Genomic DNA, 20,732 nt, shown 5'->3' with positions numbered 1-20,732 from the left:
AAAGCATCTATGAGGAGGGTTATATTGGTATAATTAAATCAGTTTAAATTCTCACCCTAGGTTATACCAAATTCTCACCCTAGGTTTTTTTTAATAGGAGACCTAAGGACTATGAGTCCCATTGCAAGTCAATGAGACGTATTCTCCTAAGTCATTCAGGCACATTTTAAAATCACCCATACTTTATAATATGCAGTCTATCAGTAACTGTTTGCTAGAGATATGCAGCATCTGCACCTTATTGTGTGGATAAGTGATGGGCAAACTTCAAGAGGTTTGGAGAATCACTTAAGATAGAAACCAAAAATTTTAGAATGCTCATCTGAATCTTAATCCACATTTTATTAGAAGTTGGTTTTCTGAGGCAACCTTCCATGTAGTCTAGTTTCCATTCTCAGACAACAGCAAATGTGCGTAGCCCATGGAGATGCAGCTACTTATATAAGATCTGAATTTGGCCCTACAGAGTTATCTGTAAAATACAGATCAGGGCCGCCCGGGGGGGGGGGAAGTGGGGCAATTTGCCCCGGGCCCCGGGCTCCGCAGGGGCCCCCAAGAGAACAGCTGAGGCTCCCGCCCGCACCCCTCTCCTGGAGCCTCAGTGCATCAAGCAGCATCCTCAGACAGCGCCACAGCGAGTCTCCGGCGGGGCCCCTGAGCCCCGCCCTGCTCCGAGCCACATGGTGAGGGGGCAGGGCTGCGAGCTCCAGGCTGAGCTCAGCTCCCTCCGCTCGGCGTGGAGCTCCCAGCCCCGCCCCCTCACCACACGGCTCTGAGCGGGGCGGGGCTCAGGCCCCGCCGGAGACACGCTGCAGCTGTTCAGCGACGCGCTGAGGCTCCGGGTGAGGAGGGAGCCGGAGGTAAGAGGCTGGGGCCAGGGGGGTTGGCTAAGTGGCAGGGAGTCCCAGGGACAGTCAGGGCACAGGGAGGGGGCAGAGGTTGGGGGGGTGGTCAGGGGGCAGGGACTGGGGGGTTGGATTGTGGGCATTCCGGGGGGGGCTCTGTCAGGACTCAGTGGGGGTGGTGGATAGGGGTTGGGGCAGACAAGGAGTAGGGGTGGGATCCCAGGGTGAGGGGGGTGGGGGTAGGGGTGGTGGGGGGTCCTCTGGGAGATGGTGCAGGGGCAAGGAGCAGAATGGGTCGGGGATTCTGAGGCGGGGCAGGAAGTGGGTGGGGGTCGGATAGGCGGCAAGGCTAGGCTGTTTGGGAGGTACAGCCTTCCCTACCCTAAAGCTCATTCAGCAGTTTGAGGCTTGCAGAAGAGCCAAGCTGTTAGCTTTTCCATTAGGGCTACCATCCCTTTCACTTCTCAAATGCCAAATTATAGTCTATATTTCATTTCAGTGCCATAGGGAGATTCATGTCAGGGGAGGGTAGCTTCATTTAAAATTAGCCATTGGGGGGAGGGATTACATGAGAAGAGCAATATCCTTCCCAATCCTACCAAGGGAAACCTCCCCCTCCCCCTGCATTCCCTGAGGCTTCAGAGGGATTAATTCAGTGGTTCTCAAACTTTTGTCCTGGTGACCCTTTCACATAGCAAACCTCTGAGTGCAACCCCACCCTTATAAATTGAAAACACTTTTTTATATATTTAACACTATTATAAATGCTGGAGGCAAAGCAGGGTTTGAAGTGGAGGCTGACAGCTCACGACCCCCAATAATAACCTCGTGACCCTCTGAGGGGTCCTGACCTCCAGTTTGAGAACCCCTGGATTAATTTAATTTTAGCACCCTGTGTCCATTCACATGCATGTGCTATTTTGAGCATTTCAGTTTTGACAACATAGGCTCATCCCAGATTCTGGAACAAGCTCAAATGATCAGTTCGTGGAGGATGTACATAGTCTATACTAAAGACAAACCCACAGTAACCGTCTCCAGTTTGTGAGGGACCCCATGGAGCCAGTCTCTAGGAAACAGCTAAATGCATGGAGATTAAGTCCATTAATGGCTATTAGCCAGGATGGGTAAGGAATGGTGTCCCGCGCCTCTGTTTCTCAGAGAGTGGAGATGGATGGCAGGAGCGAGATCACTTGATCATTACCTGTTAGGTTCACTCCCTCTGGGGCACTTAGCATTGGCCATTGTCAGTAGACAGGATACTGGGCAGGATGGCCTTTGGTTTGACCCAGTATGGCTGTTCTTATGTTCTAACCTAAATGAAGCCAAAGTTATGGAGACAGATATGAGTCAAGGAAGCCAGCAGAGTATCAGAAACCTGGAAAAATCTCTGCCTGGATGGGCTCAGGTGTTTGGTCACAAGCTGAGATGGTTCAAGAGTTTTGGATTTTTTTTTAAGCAGAATTTTTTTATTGTTTCTTTAAACGGTCAAACACAGCAAGCAGCAAATATTTGGCCACACACTTCTGAAACCTCAAACCATATTCAGGTTTTGGCAGACTAATTTCAGCTTTTCAATTAAAAAAACCACAACAAATTTTGAAGGAAAGCAGACATTGTCTGTGATTTTTTTTCTGCTTTTTAAAAAACCCTAGTTTTCGATCCAGAAAAAGTTTAGATGGAAAATATTTGTCCAACCCTTTTAATGAGCTTTAGTGCCTTTTAGCACTAGCTGATGCTGAGAACCAGTGATACCTTGTAAAGAAGTTTTCTCAAAACTGGGTTTGTGCCGAAATGCGGAAGGTTTATTTTTCCCAGGGGGGCCCGTGGGGGGGAGCAAGTGGGGCAATTTGCCATGGGCCCCACAGGAGGATATGGTATTGCAATTTTTTTATAGAAGGGGCCCCCAAAATGTCTTTGCCCCAGGCCCCCTGAATTCTCTGGGTGGCCCTGATACAGATAATACTTATCTACTTTTGGGAGTGTTATAAGGATTAATGTTCAGACCTCTGTCTATGGAGAAGTAAAGCACTATGCAAGTTGCTAAGTATTATTAAAGTTGGGTGTGTGGTTGTGAGGTGGGTTGTATAAGCATCCTTAAAGTTTATTGAAGCCTAAAATTTTACAGTTGACGGACACGGTCAATTTCTCCCTTAGTACAACAAAAAGCAACTGGAAAGCTTATTCAAATGGATGAATAGTGCATTAAATCACCTGTCAAAATTGCCTGTCCAGTAAACCATAATCACAGCAAAATAATATTGACTTCTACATAATGCGTAAGGGAAAAGTGATTGTCTGTAATTGCAAAGATAGTGTTTCTAGGTTTCAGCATTCAAATCAACGTAAGAAGTTGTGGAGAGGCGGGCAGTAGTGTTTGAAACTATAATGCTGTACATTGCTTTTTTGATGTAGTAGTTTCCCATTTCAGACAATGGGATGGTATTAAAACCTGCTATAGCTAAAGCATGAACAAGATGAATTTAAATATATTGGATATAGTTATTCAAACTGGATTCAAGCAAGACACTGGAGATATCATCCTAGGCCACGTCTACACTACCTGTAATCGATGTATCGGGGATTGATTTATCATGTCTCGTCTAGACACGATAAATCGATCCCTGTCTCGTTTAGATGCAATAAATCTATCCCCGAATCGACGCCCATACTCCCCCTCAGCAGGAGGAGCAAGCAGAGTCGATGGGGGAGCCGCGACGGTCAACTTGCCACTGTGAGGACGGCCAGGTAAGTCAATCTAAGATACTTTGACTTCAGCTACACTTTAGCTTTAGCTAAGATACTTCGACTTCAGCTTTAGCGTAGCTGAAGTTGCGTATCTTAGATCGACACCCCACCCCCCCCAGTGTAGACCAGCCCCTAGTCTTGCAGGAAGTGCTAAGGTATCTTTAATGCACAAGAGAAGGATTACTTGTGGTTTTATGCCTCTTGATAAAGACAGCATCATGTCATGCATCATGCTCAATCAAACCAAACCCCATGTTAGTCTGTCCCCTTCCTTTAGTCAGTGGTTGAACCCACAATATTCAGTCTCCAGAAACTTGTCTTGGATCTTTTTAAAAATGATTTGAAATTAACTGCTCTAGGTTTTGCCCTTGAAAATTTATCCTGTACCTGTAACTATTGCATTTAAAGAAAATTCTACCTTACTAACCAATTTCAGAACTGAATATAGAGTCTGCTGGTAGCATTTAAGGAGGATATTGGGTGTTTTTTTCAAAAGCATGCAACATTGTTCTAACTCTGCTCCCACTTATGTTAGATCAACACTGAGCTTTTTTAGAAGGTCCAGTCATGGAGAACACCTCTGGAGATATGCAATTACAGGGGGCTGCAAACCTGGGAGAATATTCATAGATCTCAGGTAGGTGTATTTACAGCACCTAATTTAAGGCTCAATTCAGCTTCCATTTATATAAACCACTGGCAAAATTTTCTACAGTTTCTATAGGGAAGAGTAAAATTGAGCTCACTTTTTTTCTTGGCCATTGTGTACCAGATCCTGCAAACACTTATGCATGTAAATAACTCTATGCTCTTGACCAGCCCCATTGAAATCAATGGTATGGTTCACCTGTGTAAACATTTACAAGATTGGGAACAAAATGTGGACCTGGAAAATTGAGCTCTAGGCGTGGAATGGAAAAACAGTGGTGTAAAGAAAAGGCCGTGTATCTGCAACAGTAGAATGGACAGTATGCCTATTTCCTGATTTGCACAAAATGTGTAGGTTTGTATTTCTTTATACCAATAACAGTTAAAGGACTGAGTTTTTAACTCAGCATTGACTGCTCAGAGCATAAGTGCAAGAGTGAGCTAGAGGCTGCAGTTGTTTACTTAAGCAATAGTGAGCTGTTCCTAGGAATAGGGGAAAGGATCAAAACTGGAAAAAAGGTGTTCTTGCAGATACAAAAGAAGGAGACATGGCAAAGAAAGCCAGGCGCTCAAGAGCAAAATACTTCTGGTATCGATAAACTGTACATATCAAGTGTCAAATATTATGAACTGCCATCCCAAACTATGCAAAGTTTTACATTTATCTTTACTCATGTGAGGATTCCTATTAACTTCAGGGGGGATTGCTCATCTGAGCAAAGGTACTCAGATAGGATCAGGGCCTAAGGCTGTTATAAGTTTGTATTCCAGTGCACACATATTACTTTGTCTAGATCAGGGGTTGGCAACCTTTCAGAAGTCGTGTGCCGAGTCTTCATTTATTCACTCTAATTTAAGGTTTCGCGTGCCAGTAATACATTTTAATGTTTTTAGAAGGTCTCTTTCTATAAGTCTATAATATATAACTAAACTATTGTTGTATGTAAAGTAAATAAGGTTTTTAAAATGTTTAAGAAGCTTCATTTAAAATTAAATTAAAATGCAGAGCCCCCTGGACCGGTGGCCAGGACCTAGGCAGTGTGAGTGCCGCTGAAAATCAGCTCACGTGCCGCCTTTGGCACCCGTGCCATAGGTTGCCTGCTCCTGGTCTAGATAAAGTATTTAAATGTGTGTGTTAATTCCAATTCTTTGGAAGGAGCTACTGATCATTATGATTCATTTGAAATCTACATCCAAAGATCTGTTCCTATTTTTAAGATATTTGCAAAACTCCACCCTGACTTACCATAGGTTAGTGGTAGGAGGGGGGAAGGATCCTTAGGTGAACATGAAGCTCAAGGGAATAAAGGAGGATATGATAGGGAGGTTGTTCTTCCTAATGTAGAAATTCTGCACCAAAGCTTATTCCATGGTTAAGAAAGAAAGAACAAAAGAAGAAAAACACTGGGAGTTGGCTTCCCAGCTTTGCTGCCAGACACTCCGGAGGACTAGCGGGAATGACATCACAAGAGGCTGAAAGCTGAGCTGCTGCTCTCAAAGGATAGTTAGGGCATGTTGATCCTTCTGTTCAATTCAGGGTTGGGCATATAGCTGCTCAGATTTCAACCTCTTCCTTGTGATATTATCCCACTAACTCTCCACAAAAAAACACGACCTGATATTTCTAATGTAAAACAAGTCGAATTTGAACTATACAAATATAATTTAGAAGCTATAAAAGGCACAAGTAATCCCAGCTATCCCTTTGTGGTTCACCTTACATTAGCTCCTCAGGTACAAACATCTCAGCAGCACTCAATGTTGATTCCTTTAAATTTTTGCAGACCTTGGGGCTTCAGAAGAGCCAAATATGACTTTTTCACATGAAGTCACTCTCCACAGGTGGAGAAGGGAGCCTCCTATTGCCCTACCCAATCTTTGCAACAGGAGTGAGCAGCAACCTGACCAGGATACAGTAGGAAGGAATGAGTCACCAGCCAGTTAAACCCTGTCTTCCCCTGCTGTCGTTAGTTCAACAGGTGCAGGACTGATTAGGCTTTAAGGTAACATTTTGCAAGGTTCTTAATAAAGCTTCTTCTCATTTTTTGAATGTTGATTTTTGACCCTAAAAAGTTCATTTCTTTAATCAGTTCAAATTCTTAATGATACTTAGATTAGGAGTAATTACAAAGCTACCATGCAGCGTTAAATTGAACCGCATCGTCCTTCTCTTTGCAATTACTTTTTTTTAAAGTTGTCCTACTTCCTGGATTTCTTTTCTTAAACATACATTTTATAAAAAGGTGGGGCAGGAAGAAGGGGAATATATAAGTATCTTGAATACAATTTTCCCCCATAGGCATTTATTGCATAGAAAAACATTGTCTTTGGCCTAGCGCTCTCCAGCACTGCCCCCTCACCCATTCTAAACTGGAAAGAAAGCCTCCTTAGGAGTGACAAGAATTCCATACAATTATTGCATAATTAATATGATGACATATTTGCTAGCATTGTGTAAAATCTGGATGCACTTATGCTAATTAAACCAGTGGGTTCAGTGGTTATAGGGGTTGGTAATAGGATACAGAACCTTTTGCCTCTGGAAATGTGGCACAAATGTATTACTACCTGGAAGTTGATGGCCTCTGTGCAATGAAATGATGGTCACAGCTCATTTTATAACGGATAAATCCAGTTTGTTAAAAGCCACCATCAACACTGACAGCACTTTTCTTTTTGATAGTCTCAGTGGAGAAGCAAAGGGCTTGACTGAGCTGGGAGTCCGAAATTATTCCCCACTATCCCTCCAGCTCCAGGGCTAACGACAGGAAGATTCTTGCTATCCAGGCTGTTTTGGGGTAAAATGACTTCACAGTCTGCCCGTTCTGAGCTATTACTCATTTATAACATGGGACTTTAAAAATATGATGACATGATGTTTGATAATTGGTCAGATGTTGACCAGTACTGGCATTAAACCCTAACAGCAACATTTTGAACATCCTAGCCGAATTCTAACAACAACAACAACAAAGAATCCAAACATAATATTTTGTGGCTGTCTAGAGTTTCAATTGTTGATCTCAAAATGTTGTACAAACAGTAGGGATTATTCTCATTTTATACAAGATAGATGAGGCACAGAGGCCCTAAGTGATTTGTCAAAAATGACATAGTCAGCCAGCTGTAGGGTCAGAAATGGAAGCCCCACCGATAAGCACTAAATCCTGTTGAATTTCTTGCTGTCCTGAAAGGATTTGCCAGGCCTTAAATACAAAGGAATAATGATGGCTTCCCTTCCTTTCCCCGACTTCTCCCATGTAGTGCAGGAATTAGCTGTACTCTGTTGCTATTCTCATAGACTTAAAGGCCAGAAGGGACCATCATAGTCATCTACTCTGATCTTCTGCACTTTGCAGGCTACAGAATCTCACAGTGACAGTGGAACTGGGAACAGGGGCGGCTCTACAAATTTGGCCGCCCCAAGCAATCATGCCCGGGAGGCGCCCCCGAGCCGCGGGCATGACTGCGGAGGGTCCGCTGGTCGCTCTCTCTGGCTGCTCCGCGCCTGCGGCGGCGGGGGGATCGATCGGGGCTCGAGGAGCTGCCGCATGCCCCGCCCTGAGGAGGTTCAGCGGCGCAGCGGGGGAGCAGACCGTCCGCAGTCATGCGCGGCAGTCTCGTCTCGTCCGGGCGGTCCCCCGGAGGCATGACTGCGGCACTGCGGCAGGCAGCCCAGCGCCCCCCGCCCCCCGGCCCCTGCCCCCCGGTGCTGCCCCCCCTGGCGCTGGAGCCTGGGCTGCCCCTGACTGGGAAGACTGGCTTTCCTGGCCTCTTTTCAGAAGGACATAGTGTTACATTCTCTCAATATCCAGCTGCACCTTAACAAGGACAGGGAGCCTGTATGATAAGCTCAGGTAACATGAACTGAGCCAGTGCTAGGCATAAGCAGACTAAGCAATTGCTTGGGGTCCCCAAAGCAGCTCAAGGCCCCCCCCATTCACTTTTTATTATGTATTGGGGGTTGGAGGGGAAATATTCCTGCTTAGGGCCCTCAATGGGCTAGCACTGGCACTGCACCCTCTACTTCTAAACAGCAGTGGGCCACTTGTTAAAATTCACTGAGTAACCCAGAGATTTCTATGATCGTGTAGTAAAAGGACACCCACTGCTGAGATCTCACTTTGTAAGTCAGTGGAGGGGAGGTTGTTTTTTAAGTAGAATCTATATGTGTAAAGGGTGGGCTGTGGCAGCGATGGGGGAGAGAAGGAGGGACTGCTATATCTAGAAACAGTAAAGAGGACGGGGAGGGAAACAATCCCATTTAAGCCTTTTTCCCACAAATGCTGCACTATTACAGTGCATGGACAGTGACTATTTAACAGCATAAAGCAATATGAGCACACACTGTTACAAAGTCATTGATCTGACCAAGTTCTTTGATAGTAGAAGAGTTACTCAGGCAAAAGATTTCTAAATATCCCCAGAGGTGGACAGAGTAAGTGAAATTTGTCACAATAGAACTGGGAAGTCTGGCTTTCCTGGCCTCTTTTCAGTAGGACATAGCCTTACATGCTCCAGACAGAACCCCATCTGAAGGTTAATGGACCACCTACTTACAACATTCACTATTTACTCTTCTGAAGAGAAGTATACTGTTGTCCCACTTCAGTAACAGTAAATTATTTGCTTAATTTAGACTAAGGTTACTCAGAAATCATAGTACATGGAATTTCAGGAGGGCTGAGTAAAGCCTATTCAATATCACAACCACACATTAATTCTTAGAAGTTTCTAATATGTTGGGAAAGAAGTTTCAGTCTCTGCCGCATTGATTTGTCTTTAGTCCTGCTTATGGAAAGTGATTTTGACTATGCATAGTTTAGTTTGGTTTTAGGTTTTCAAAATCAGTTTTATTTACCTTAGATACTATAAATAGACAGACTTTTTCCACTCTAGTTTTCCTCATTACATCTCAGCAGATGTGTTTTGGCTAATGGTTTGCTTTGTGATAGGGCCTTTCTGAAAACTCAAGGGATGTTTGAGATTTCAGTTATTAGGAGAATCAGTAGTTCCACTTCATGCTTGATTGCAACCAGCAGAAACCTTGGGAACCTTGAGCCTGTTTTCATAGGGATAAAGGCTGAGACCACCATCATCACCACCAATAGCCATTTACATGTTAATGAGCGTTCTTGCTTTCAGTGTTGGCTGCAAACATACTAAACACAACTCTGTTCAACATCACCAGAGTTATTGTCTCCGTAAAAGACATTTACATTTTATCACCCAATTTCTTTGGTTGAGTTTCATTAGATTGAAGCCATCAGTTACCAGAGAACCATATTACTAAATGCATTGTGTACCTTCCTTAGTGAGCTGAATGACAAATCTGAACAGCTCTTCTCTACAAGAAAATTACAGATTCACCTCTTGAGCAATTCCTTGTAATTACCTAGAAGTTTGGTGGGAGGGGGGAAGGATGGAGAGAGAAATTCTATTCCAATATGCAAGAGGCAAATCCTAACACTTAGATAGGAGCAGGGGAACCCAAGTGCCTCTCACTTACAATAACCCTCTTATAACTCACTGAATGTAAGAGGGATTCGTTTACTCTTTTGCTTGAGGTCTCTACTAGAGGCAAACAGGACCATGATTGTTAGAGATCTACAGGTACCCCTGGAAGTTCTTGGCCTTGAATTTAGGTAAGAATACTTCAATCTCATTCCCTTTAAAAGAGAGAATATGTTAGTGTATTAGAGCAATTAACAATACCCTTGGTCAGAAAGCTGAGAAAGGATAGCCACCTATTTGGAAAAGTGACTGCAAAGGGGAGGGGGTCAGCCGTCTGGAGGGACATAGGTTGCCCTGGTGCTGACACTACAACATATTATAGTCTACTGTATTGTGAATGTAATAGAACATGTTCCTATCCTCTTCCTAGACTTTGGTTTATAAGCGCTGTTAATTTACACAGCACGCGTAATTTATGGCAGTGCATTGTCTTAGTCACACTCCTAGCGTCTTTGCACATTCTAATTCCGACCAAGAAAATCTGCATTTACATTTCCGCTTTATTTCATTATTAAAACTCATCCCCGTTTGCTTGAGCTATTTTTGATCAAGAAAGGTACCCGCCCTACCCCCTAAAATAAGCAGCAGGGCAGCGCTGGTCAGCTCCAGCCAGCGAGGGTGATATTCCAGTCCAAAGTGCAGCAGCCAGGAACAGAGACACAGGGCGCTGGGATTATTTTTGTTTCCAAAATTCGGAATCCGAACAAGAGAAGAGGTTCATCCCTGCCCTGGTTACGGCGGGCTCACCGCGCCCCCTGGGGAGAGAAGGCCTCCTCCTAGCGACGAGAGGCACCCGAGGCGTTTCCGAAGCAGCAGGTGTCTCCTCCTCTAGCCCACGCGGAGTCACGGCTCCTTGGGTGGTGGAGGAGCGAGAGCTGGGGGACTGGCTGCAGGGGCCAGTCTCGCTCAGACGGAGGCTGTACGGCTGCGAACAGCCCCAGCTATTGCCTCTCCTCGCTGGCGTGGCTGGGCGCGCTGCCCTCGAACAGCTTGGGGCTCTCGGCCAGCAGAGGGGCTCGCACCTTGCGCTTCTCCTTGAAGCGGCCGGAGCGGGAGATCTTCAGGTTCCTGCGGCTGCTGCCGCCGCCGCCGCCGCCGGGCTTCTCGCCGAACTTGGGCTCGCTGCTGCTGAAGTTGGGCTGCTGGTTCTCCCGAGAGTCCGGGCCGGGGGGCGCCGGCGGCAGGGCGGGCTCAGCCGGGGGCGGGGGCGCTCCGGCCACCGGCCCCTCTTTGGTTTTTTTCTTGCTGCTGGTCAGCGCTTTCCACCAGGAGCCCGTGGCCGCGGTGCTGTCAGCCATCTTCTCCCGGCGCCCGGCCACCGCCGCCGGGGCAGGAGGCAGCAGCTCCCCGCTCCGGCTCGGCTCGGCTCACCTGGGCTGCGACCACGTGCGAGGCTGGGAAGTGCCCGGGGCGCTGGCGGCGCGGCTCCTGTGCGGGAGGAAAGGATAGCGAGTGACTGAGCTGCCGGGGCAGGAGAGCGGAGCAACTGACCAGGCTGGGCAGCAGGAGACGGAGAGGGCCCGAGGCCAGGCTGGCAGGCAGCCTGCCCGGCTCCGAGTCACACAGACAGGGTGTTCTCTACCCGGGGGCTGGCTCTGAGCCCGAACCTACCTGCTGACTAGCTGCCAGCCGCTGCCACAGGAACTGGGCTGGGCTTCAGAGCCCTTTCAGCCCCAGGTGCCTCTGTCACCTGAGCGGGGACACTAACTGCAGGAATCAGACTGGGGTGAGCTGCCTCCCTGAAGGGGGTTGTGGTATACTCACGATCACAACACTGCAAATAAGGCTAACACAATGAAAGCGCTTATTTCCAGCGCGACCCTTCCTGCAGTTCTTGATGGATCAAGCAACCGTCGCTTAGGTCATTAGGAATTAGGAGCGCACCAGGCCTCCAGACCGGTCCCTATTTTGCAGGGATCTTCGTATGACAGTCGGGACAGACTAGGTAGGCGAGGTAATCTCTTGTTATGGACCAACTCGTCCCCCTGCCTAGTCTCTTTCATACCCTGGGATCTGCAGGGCTACAACATTGCTGCAAACAACTCCAGACTGAGGACGGACAAGTCTCTGCTATTCTGTCATAAGCCCTAGAAGTTCTCAGATTCTTAGTGTCGCAAACCACCACCATTTCCCCGATGTAAAAGATAGGGTTGATACAGATTTAGACCTTTGACTAACCTAAACACAAAGTAGCGATGAGCCGATTCATCTCATTCATTTGGAGTCAATAAAAGCCCCTGCTTTGGAGAGTTAACCCTACCCCAAGTTTTGCACGTGTACAGATCAGTAACTGGGGAGAGGGGACTTTGCTTCAGCTTTTCAACCAGAGTATCTGATGCTTAGCAGAAGTCATGAGTGCTTCTTTGCTCTGGGAGAGCGAAGCCAAAGGTCTTGTGATAGTGCCACTATTTCACAAGTCATAGCTCCTCTCACAACACTACAGTACTTCCACCAAACCAGAGCAGCAGGTGCAGACACAGGCCAGATGAAAATTCAGTTCCGAGTTTGATGGATTTCTTATTCAGGTTTTATCCGAGCCAAGCTCCCCCCACCCCTATCTGGGCCATTGATCCCCCGCCAAAGGTTATTCACCTCTGGCTGCACATAGGATGAACTGCACACCCAGGGTCTCCGTCCCACAAGATCCTGCCCTCCTGCTTTACATCGCATGATCGCAACGCCAAAGCCACCGAGCGAGAGAGAAGAGTCATTACATACAGAGCCCGTTTAGCCCCAGCTAGTAAACCAGAAAGCTCGCACACGGCCAAACCCATCAGGACCGCACCAGGAGGCTTGCCTCGCCTCTAGCAGTGGCATGAACAGAAAGGTTAAGAAGGGACAGGTTCCTTGTTAGTTAGCCTGGGGTTAGAGCAGCTCAGCCAGACACCAGCGAGGCTAGTGCAGGGGTTCTCAGACTTTTGTACTGGTGACCCCTTTCACATACCAAGTCTCTGAGTGCACCCCCCCCTTCTACATTAAAAACACTTTTTATATGTTTAACACCATTATAAATGCTGGAGGCAAAGCAGGGTTTGGGGTGGAGGCCGACAGCGTGTGACCCCCCCATGTAATAACCTCATGATCCCCTGAGGGGTCCCAACCCCCAGTTTGAGAAGCCCTGGGCTAAGGGAAGGCGCAGCAGAGGATCCGCTGCCAAGTGGCTGCATCCCTCAAGCCCCTGCCTGCAGCACCCCCGAGAAGCTGCCCCCACCCACAGGAGATGCAGGGGGTTGCAGGCGCAGCGTGTCCTATTCCTTGGGAAGGGGGCAGGGCAGCCCCTGTCCCCAGCCTGGGCACCAGCCAGGTAGGCTGACCAGATAACAAGTGTGAAAAATCAGGACTGGGGGTGGGGGTGGTGGGAGGGTAACAGGAGCTTATATAAGAAAAAGGACCCAAAAAGCAAAACTGCCCCTATAAAATCAGGACATCTGGTCACCCTACAGCCAGGTGCTGCTGAGTTCGGGCATCAGCGGCAATTGGCTGCATGAGACGAGTCACTGAGGAGGCAAGTCAGCGTCTGCGGGCCCCAGCTGGACCGGCGGCGCCTGGAAAGTTTGGCAGGGGGGCCAGGCCGGACCCGCCTGGCGAGCACCCCACCGGCAGCGCTTGGCTCGGGGCCAGCGGCGGGGAGCGAGCGAGCGAGGCCGGGCAGAGCAGGGAAGCAGCCTGGCGGGAAGCGGAGGGAGGCAGCTGAGCGCGGGGGCAAAGCCGGGCCGGGCCGGGCTCTCACTCACCGGGCGGGAATCTGCGAGGCTCCCTCCGCCCTAGGGCCCGCGCCTGCAGGGGGAGCCGCGGCGAGTGTCCCTGCGGGGCGGAGAGCGCAGGTAGCCGGCTCCAGTCCCCGGGGAACTCCCGCTGCCAATGCAACAGGCTGCTGCTGCTGCTGCTGCCAGCTCCGGCGGAAAGAGCCCGGGGCCGACCTTCAGGCGCCCGCCCGCCCGCTTTGCAGGTGAGCCTCCCAGCCGCACCTTAACAGGCCAGTCGGGCAACGTCCGCCGGAGGAGCCACCCCGCACCTCACCATCCCTCCGGGGTGGCCGAGACAGGCTGCGTGGCGGACGCGTTTCAAGGGACACTTGGTTTGGCCCGCCCGCCTCGCTTTCTCTAGCCCGCCCGGCCGCGTACCTAGCGTGTGAGCGGCAGGCAGGTGGAGGTGAGCCCATTGGCGCCCTCCCCCCCCCCGGCGGGGAAGCTCATTGGCTGCTGCGGAGCCCGGCCCGGCGGGGTGGAACCGCAGCAGAGCCGCTCTCGGCGCCCGGGAGGGAGAGGCCGCCCCCGGGGAGCAGCCTGCGCCTGCAGCCGGCACAGCTCAGCGCAGCCCTGGGCGCCGGGCCTCGGGGTTTGTTTGCGCTGAGATCAGGGCCCCAGTTCTAAGCACGGTGCAGACACGTGGGGAGAGACCGCCCCTGCCCCACAGAGCTCCCGCCACGGCTGTGACGGGGGGAGGGAACAGGGAATGTGGCCGGCCTAAGGTGACACATCAGCCCGAGCGAGGCAGGACTGGAGCCGCTAGGCAGCGCAGCCCAGCAGAGGCCCTGGCTTCACAGCTACAGGACGCATCACGCCAGTCACAGGGAAGACTTTTCTCTTTCTTTGTTTTCAAAGTAAAAACCTTCCTCCCCCCCGCCACCCAACGTTTAATGAAAATGCTCTTGATGATTACAATGTATAGTACAGTGGCTCCATTCATGCCCCGCTGTGTGTTAGCCATTATATAGGCATTAAACAGTGATTTCCCCAGGAATTGAAAGGGGGGGGGGGCATGGACGATGAGGGGTAAGACTGTGAGGGTGAAGATGGGCTGTATGGCACCATAGTAAAAACTGAAAAATGTTTCATGATCATTTTATTAGATTTAACTCATGTTTTAAAATCATCACACAAATTAAAGTTGGCTACTCAAGCCTTCTGTGAAGCACTACGTCTACATCCTTCTTGGTTTCTTGTTATAATTTTGCACAACTCTGTTAATGAACTTCTTGAATGCAGTACATTCATCTTTGGAGGCTTCTCGTGTGTCTGGTACTTCCATTACTTCAATTGATAGGCTCATTAGTTCATTCACATGATCAGGCAGAAGGCGACTTCTTTCAGAACACAAAATTCTATTAAATGATGAAAAAGAACGGTCAGCTGTAGCTGTTGTGACTGGGAGTAGCAAGAGATTAATTCCTACTTCTTTCATCCCAGGAAACATAGCATAAAGATCATGTTGATCCACTAGTGATGATAAAAAAGAAGTTGAAGTCAAATCTTCATTCATTCATGGTATGATATTCCACTCTATGTTCAAATTCTCTATTCTGTCCTGAGCACATGGCAGTCCCATTGCTGGTAGTGTCTCACTCCACTCAACTGTTGGTGTTTTATAGGACAGGGATCTGTAAAAGCTACGTAGAGGTTGAGTAGAATCTAGAAGTTGCTGTTGTAGATTTTTAAGAATCAAGTCTGTGTATTTTTTTAGTTGTCTTAACAAACACTTGTCCTCTTTACTTAAGGATTCAATATAAATGCCTTCGTTAGTCAACTTCTGGACTGAAGTCTTTGCTTCTTCCAGTACTTTTTCAATGGATAGCTCTCTGATTGATCCAAATGTAGCTTTTATTGCTGGACAAAGATCTACTACTGTTGTAGCAGATGCCTGGATGGCATTGTTTAATGACCCAAGTGGTTTCAACAGTAGACTTACAAGAGAGAGAATGGCAATAGTCTTCTCTGAACATAGTAGCAAAAATAATTCACCAGCCTCACTACTTAGATCCATCCCATCTTGGTAGATACTTTCCAAAGCCAGAAATAGCCACTGGAGTAATTTTAAGACAACAGCCAAGGACCGCTTATGAGAAAGGCAGAAGGACTCTTGCTGAAAAAAGAATATAATGAAGATATTAAATTTATAGCTTTTTAAATGTCTTTTGAAGAGTCTGCAGCTCGTACTAGCGCTAGTTGGAGTAGTTGGCCTCTGCAGTGAGTATAGGAGAGACTAGTGTTACACTTCTCTCTGAGCAAAGCTTGTACTCCACCATGTCTTCCAGAGAAGTTTGCAGCTCCATCAAATGCACAAGCAGCCATCTGTTTGGGGTCCAATTGACAAGCATTTAACTCTTCTAAGATGTGGGTTGTCACAGATGCAGCCGATGTGTCTTCTGTAACGTGAACATCTAGAAATGCATCTACTGGCCTACCACTGACATCAAGATAATGTACGCAATGACTTAATACTTGATGCCCATTTGCACTGGAGCACTCATCAGCCATGTATGCAAATATTTTGAATGTGGTGAGAGAGTTCTTCACTTTTTTAACTGTTGAGTCTTTCACCACTGCACCACATGCTTCTAGCCAGTCAGCTGAATTTCTTGCAGAAAGATAGTGAGCATTTGCTGGTCTTGTTCAGAACCAGTGTTCAACTTCAAGGATGAACAAGTGACAATGCATTTAACATTGGCCTCCAGTTTGTAGTGTGTGGTATCTCTTGCTTAAATAGAAAGTATGATGCCACAGCCATGTTTGTTTGCATGAACTGTGTTGTCTCTCCAGTATTCTTAACACTCACCGCTGTTGTCCTTGGTCAGTGGAGACTGAGTTCAGAGGTGCTTTCACATGAGTTCACCTCCCAGGTCGGGTCAAGAAGGCACCTTGCTCATTCCTCCAGCTGCTCACTGTTCTCTCTGGCCACCGTTGTTTGTTGTGCCACTGTTCACTCCATTGCTCTGTTGCCAATGGCCCTGTGCTGTCACCTTCTGCTGCCACCTGCCATTGTGACTGCTGCGAGTACTTGTGACTCAGGCAGACCATCAAGCAAAACACCTGTCCCCACCCTCTCTCTTGATGCCCTCAATCAGCACAGGCTAAGTACAGTTCTACTGCCCTTTACTCATACAATAAGAATAACACTTCATCCTGCCCCCTCCCTTCAAGTTTGTAACTCAACCCCAGCCACAATCTATCACTTGGGCAACACAGCTCTGTTTGCTGGATACCTAGGAAGATAAGGTGTGAATGTAAATACAATCTGATCCTGAAGCCTTTTCCCCCTCCCCAGCTCATCACTAGCTGTCAGGGAGAGCTCATTTAGACTTTGCTTATGAATCATATTTGGAAATTATTAGATTGGTCAACATCACTAAAATAAATGCACTAAAATTGTCATAAAAAACAACAGCTGTATGAGGAAGCTAGTCTATGTTCATACTTCTCAAATCTATTATACTTTTTCAGATACGTGTATTTTATCATACACTTTATATGCTTCTAAAGTGTGTATTAATGTTTCAATTTCAATTCAAATGTCCAAACAATCACTAAATTGGGAACACTGGATGTAACTAGTTCACAAAACGGGAGGGAATTCAGGGAGGGTTTAGGCATATGCAAAGGCACTGTCCCTATCCTTAAGAACTCACAATCTCTTGTGGGGGTGTTACCCCAGTCCTTTAACTGGATCAATGTGAGTGGACCTTTGAAAGCCCCATTGATGGCAGATGTAGATCCAACTGCAGCACTGGGATCAAGACAAACACAGGTGATGGGTTTGAGGAGACATATTAAGTACAAATACTATTTTTTGGTTAAATTTCTGCTACCCCCAATGTCTCCTTATACTGATTTGCTGTGATGCCTGCAAGAAATCTGTCAAAGTGTATCTTTAAAAAAGGATTTGAAAGAGAAGAGGGTGGTAGTTGTCTTATGGATTAGATCAGGTAAGGTGCTCTATGGCTATATAACAAAACACATGGCTACTAACAATGGACAGTTGTCAGCTAAATTACCTGAATATTTGTAGATCCCAGTCAGCTTTTCACATGTAGTGCGTGCATGTAAATGACATGCTTTTCCAGAAAAATTAATATGTTGTAGTTTTGAAGAAAAATCTCTAAATCTGTTCACTCTCACTCTTTAAAAAATTACTGCAATGAACCCCCCACAAAATAAGAGAGAGCACACAATCTAGTAATTCCAGCACTGAGGATGGGAATCAAGATTCTGAGTTGCTGTATAACCTTGGGTAAGAAATTGACCCGTGCCTCAGTTTATTCAGCAGGAAAATGGAAATTGTTTGTCTATACCACTGGGTGTAGCGAGGATCAATTAATCAACATTTTTCTTCTGAGTTTTATCAATGTCACTGTTGCCAAGTAATGAATTAGACCCATATGGATAGGCTACACTAAAACTCATGGGCAGGAGAATATTTGCTAGAAATCATACCTGGCAGCAACAGGCTTAGTAAAGACACATTAGCTTACCCTATAGAATGGCAGTAACAGGAGGCTTGTGTAGACTGTGATCCATTGGTAAAAATTCAGAAGGCTCTTAGCCATATGGCTTACCTTGGCTTTAGTCTCTCTCCTGCACCAGCAGTCTGAACATAAGAACGGTCAGACCAAAGGTCCATCCAGCCCAGTATCCTGTCTGCCAACAGTGGCCAATGCCAGGTGCCCCAGAGGGAGTGAACCTAACAGGTAATGATCAAGTGATCTCTGTCCTGCCATCCATCTCCACCCTCTGACAAACAGAGGCTAGGGACACCATTCCTTACCCATCCTGGCTAATAGCCATTAATGGACTTAACCTCCATGAATTTATCTAGTTCTCTTTTAAACCCTGTTATAGTCCTAGCCTTCACAGCCTCCTCAGGTAAGGAGTTCCTCAGCTTGACTGTGCACTGTGTGAAGAAGAACATCCTTTTATTTGTTTTAAACCTGCTGCCCATTAATTTCATTTGGTGGCCCCTAGTTCTTATATTATGGGAACAAGTAAATAACTTTAACTTATTCACTTTCTCCACACCACTCATGATTTTGTATACCTCTATCATATCCCCCCTTAGTCTTCTCTTTTCCAGGCTGAAAAGTCCTAGCCTCTTTAATCTCTCCTCATATGGGACCTGTTCCAAACCCCTAATCATTTTAGTTGCCCTTCTCTGAAACTTTTCTACTGCCAGTATATCTTTTTTGAGATGAGGAGACCACATCTGTACGCAGTATTCAAGATGTGGGCGTACCATGGATTTATATAAGGGCAATAAGATATTCTCCGTCTTATTCTCTATCCCATTTTTAATGATTCCTAACATCCTGTTTGCTTTTTTGACTGCTGCTGCACACTGCGTGGACGTCTTCAGATAACTATCCATGATGACTCGAAGATCTCTTTCCTGATTAGCTGTAGCTAAATTAGCCCCCATCATATTGTATGTGTAGTTGGCGTTATTTTCTCCAGTGTGCATTACTTTACATTTATCAACAATAAATTTCACTTGCCATTTTGTTGCCCAATCACTTAGTTTTGTGAGATTTTTTTTTGAAGTTCTTCACAGTCTGCTTTGACCTTAACTATCTTGAGCAGTTTAGTATCATCTGCAAATTTTGCCACCTCACTGTTTACCCCTTTCTCCAGATCATTTATGAGTAAGTTGAATCGGATTGGACTGACCCTTGGGGAACACTGCTAGTTACCCCCTCCATTCTGAAAATTTACCATTTATTCCTACCCTTTGTTCCCTTTTTTAACCAGTTCTCAATCCATGAAAGGATCTTCCCTCTTATCCCATGATAACTTAATTTACGTAAGAGCCTTTGGTAAGGGACCTTGTCAAAGGCTTTCTGGAAATCTAAGTACACTATGTCCACTGGATCCCCCTTATCCACATATTTGTTGACCCCTTCAAAGAACTCTAATAGATTAGTAAGACATGATTTCCCTTTACAGAAACCATGTTGACTTTTGCCCAACAATTTATGTTCTTCTATGTGTCTGACAATTTTATTCTTTACTATTGTTTCAACTAATTTGCCTGGTACTGACGTTAGACTTACTGGTCTGTAATTGCCAGGATCACCTCTAGAGCCCTTTTTAAATATTGGCATTACATTTGCTATCTTCCAGTCACTGGGTACAGAAGCTGATTTAAAGGACAGGTTACAAGCCCTAGTTAATAGTTCCACAATTTCACATTTTGAGTTCTTTCAGAACTCTTGGGTGAATGCCATCTTGTCCCGGTGACTTGTTACTGTGAAGTTTATCAATTAATTCCAAAACCTCCTCTAATGACACTTACATCTGTGACAATTCCTCAGATTTGTCACCTATAAAGGATGGCTCAGGTTTGGGAATCTCCCTAACATCCTCAGCTAAGAAGACTGAAGCAAAGAATTTGTTTCTTCACAATGACTTTATCATCTATAAATGCTCCTTTTTTATCTTGATCATCCGGGGCCTCACTGGTTGTTTAGCAGGCTTCTTGCTTCTGATGTACATAAAAACATTTTGTTATTACCTTTTGAATTTTTGGCTAGCTGTTCTTCAAACTCTTCTTTGGGTTTTCTTATTACATGTTTACACTTAATTTGGCAGTGTTTATGCTCCTTTCTATTTACCTCACTAGGATTTTACTTCCACTTTTTAAAGATGCCTTTTTATCTCTCACTGCTTCTTTTACATGGTTGTTAAGCCACGGTGGCTCTTTTTAAGGTTTTTTTTTTTACTGTGTTTTTAAATTTGGGGTATACATTTAAGTTGGGCCTCTATTTTGGTGTCTTTGAAAAGTGTCCATACAGCTTTCAGGGATTTCACTCTAGTCACTGTACCTTTTAATTTCTATTTAACTAACCTCCTCATTTTTGCATAGTTCCCCTTTCTGAAATTAAATGCCACAGTGTTGGGCAGCTGAGGTGTTTTTCCCACCACAGGAATGTTAAATGTTATATTACGGTCACTATTTCCAAGCGGTCCTGTTATAGTTACCTCTTGGACTAGATCCTGCACTCCATTCAGAACTAAATAGAGAATTGCCTCTCCCCTTGTGGGTTCCTGTATCAGCTGCTCCAAGAAGCAGTTGTTTAAAGTATCGAGAAATTTTGTCTCTGCATTTTGTCCTGAGGAGACATGTACTCAGTCAATATGGGGATAATTGAAATCCCTCACTATTATTGAGTTCTTTATTTTGATAGCCTCTCTAATCTCCCTTAGCATT

At 46.3% G+C, this 20,732-nt stretch overlaps 1 protein-coding gene across 3 annotated transcripts; it reads right to left on the bottom strand.

The window, feature by feature from the left end:
- Positions 1 to 10,237: 10,237 nt before the first annotated feature.
- PRR15 (proline rich 15) lies at positions 10,238 to 13,900 on the bottom strand. 3 transcript variants are annotated; one of them, XM_039521870.1, is made up of 2 exons: positions 13,880 to 13,900; positions 10,238 to 11,183 (listed from the first exon to the last, which is right to left on the bottom strand). In XM_039521870.1, exon 2 carries the CDS (start codon positions 11,051 to 11,053, stop codon positions 10,697 to 10,699), a length of 357 nt encoding a protein of 118 aa, XP_039377804.1. In that variant the 5' UTR covers positions 11,054 to 11,183; positions 13,880 to 13,900; the 3' UTR covers positions 10,238 to 10,696. The 3 variants fall into 3 exon arrangements, with proteins under 3 accessions (XP_039377804.1, XP_039377802.1, XP_039377803.1); XM_039521868.1 differs by lacking the exon at positions 13,880 to 13,900 and adding an exon at positions 13,490 to 13,873; XM_039521869.1 differs by lacking the exon at positions 13,880 to 13,900 and adding an exon at positions 13,724 to 13,873.
- Between the last annotated feature and the right edge of the window lie 6,832 nt (positions 13,901 to 20,732).

The sequence above is a fragment of the Mauremys reevesii genome, linkage group 2 (assembly GCF_016161935.1).
Source record: "Mauremys reevesii isolate NIE-2019 linkage group 2, ASM1616193v1, whole genome shotgun sequence".
In the NCBI taxonomy this organism is placed as follows: domain Eukaryota; kingdom Metazoa; phylum Chordata; order Testudines; family Geoemydidae; genus Mauremys; species Mauremys reevesii.
This window is presented reverse-complemented; position numbering and strand designations above follow the sequence as displayed.

Coding starts and splice junctions, on each gene's coding strand:
- PRR15 (XM_039521870.1), bottom strand. CDS start 11,053: ATGGCTGACAGCACCGCGGCCACGGGCTCCTGGTGGAAAGCGCTGACC.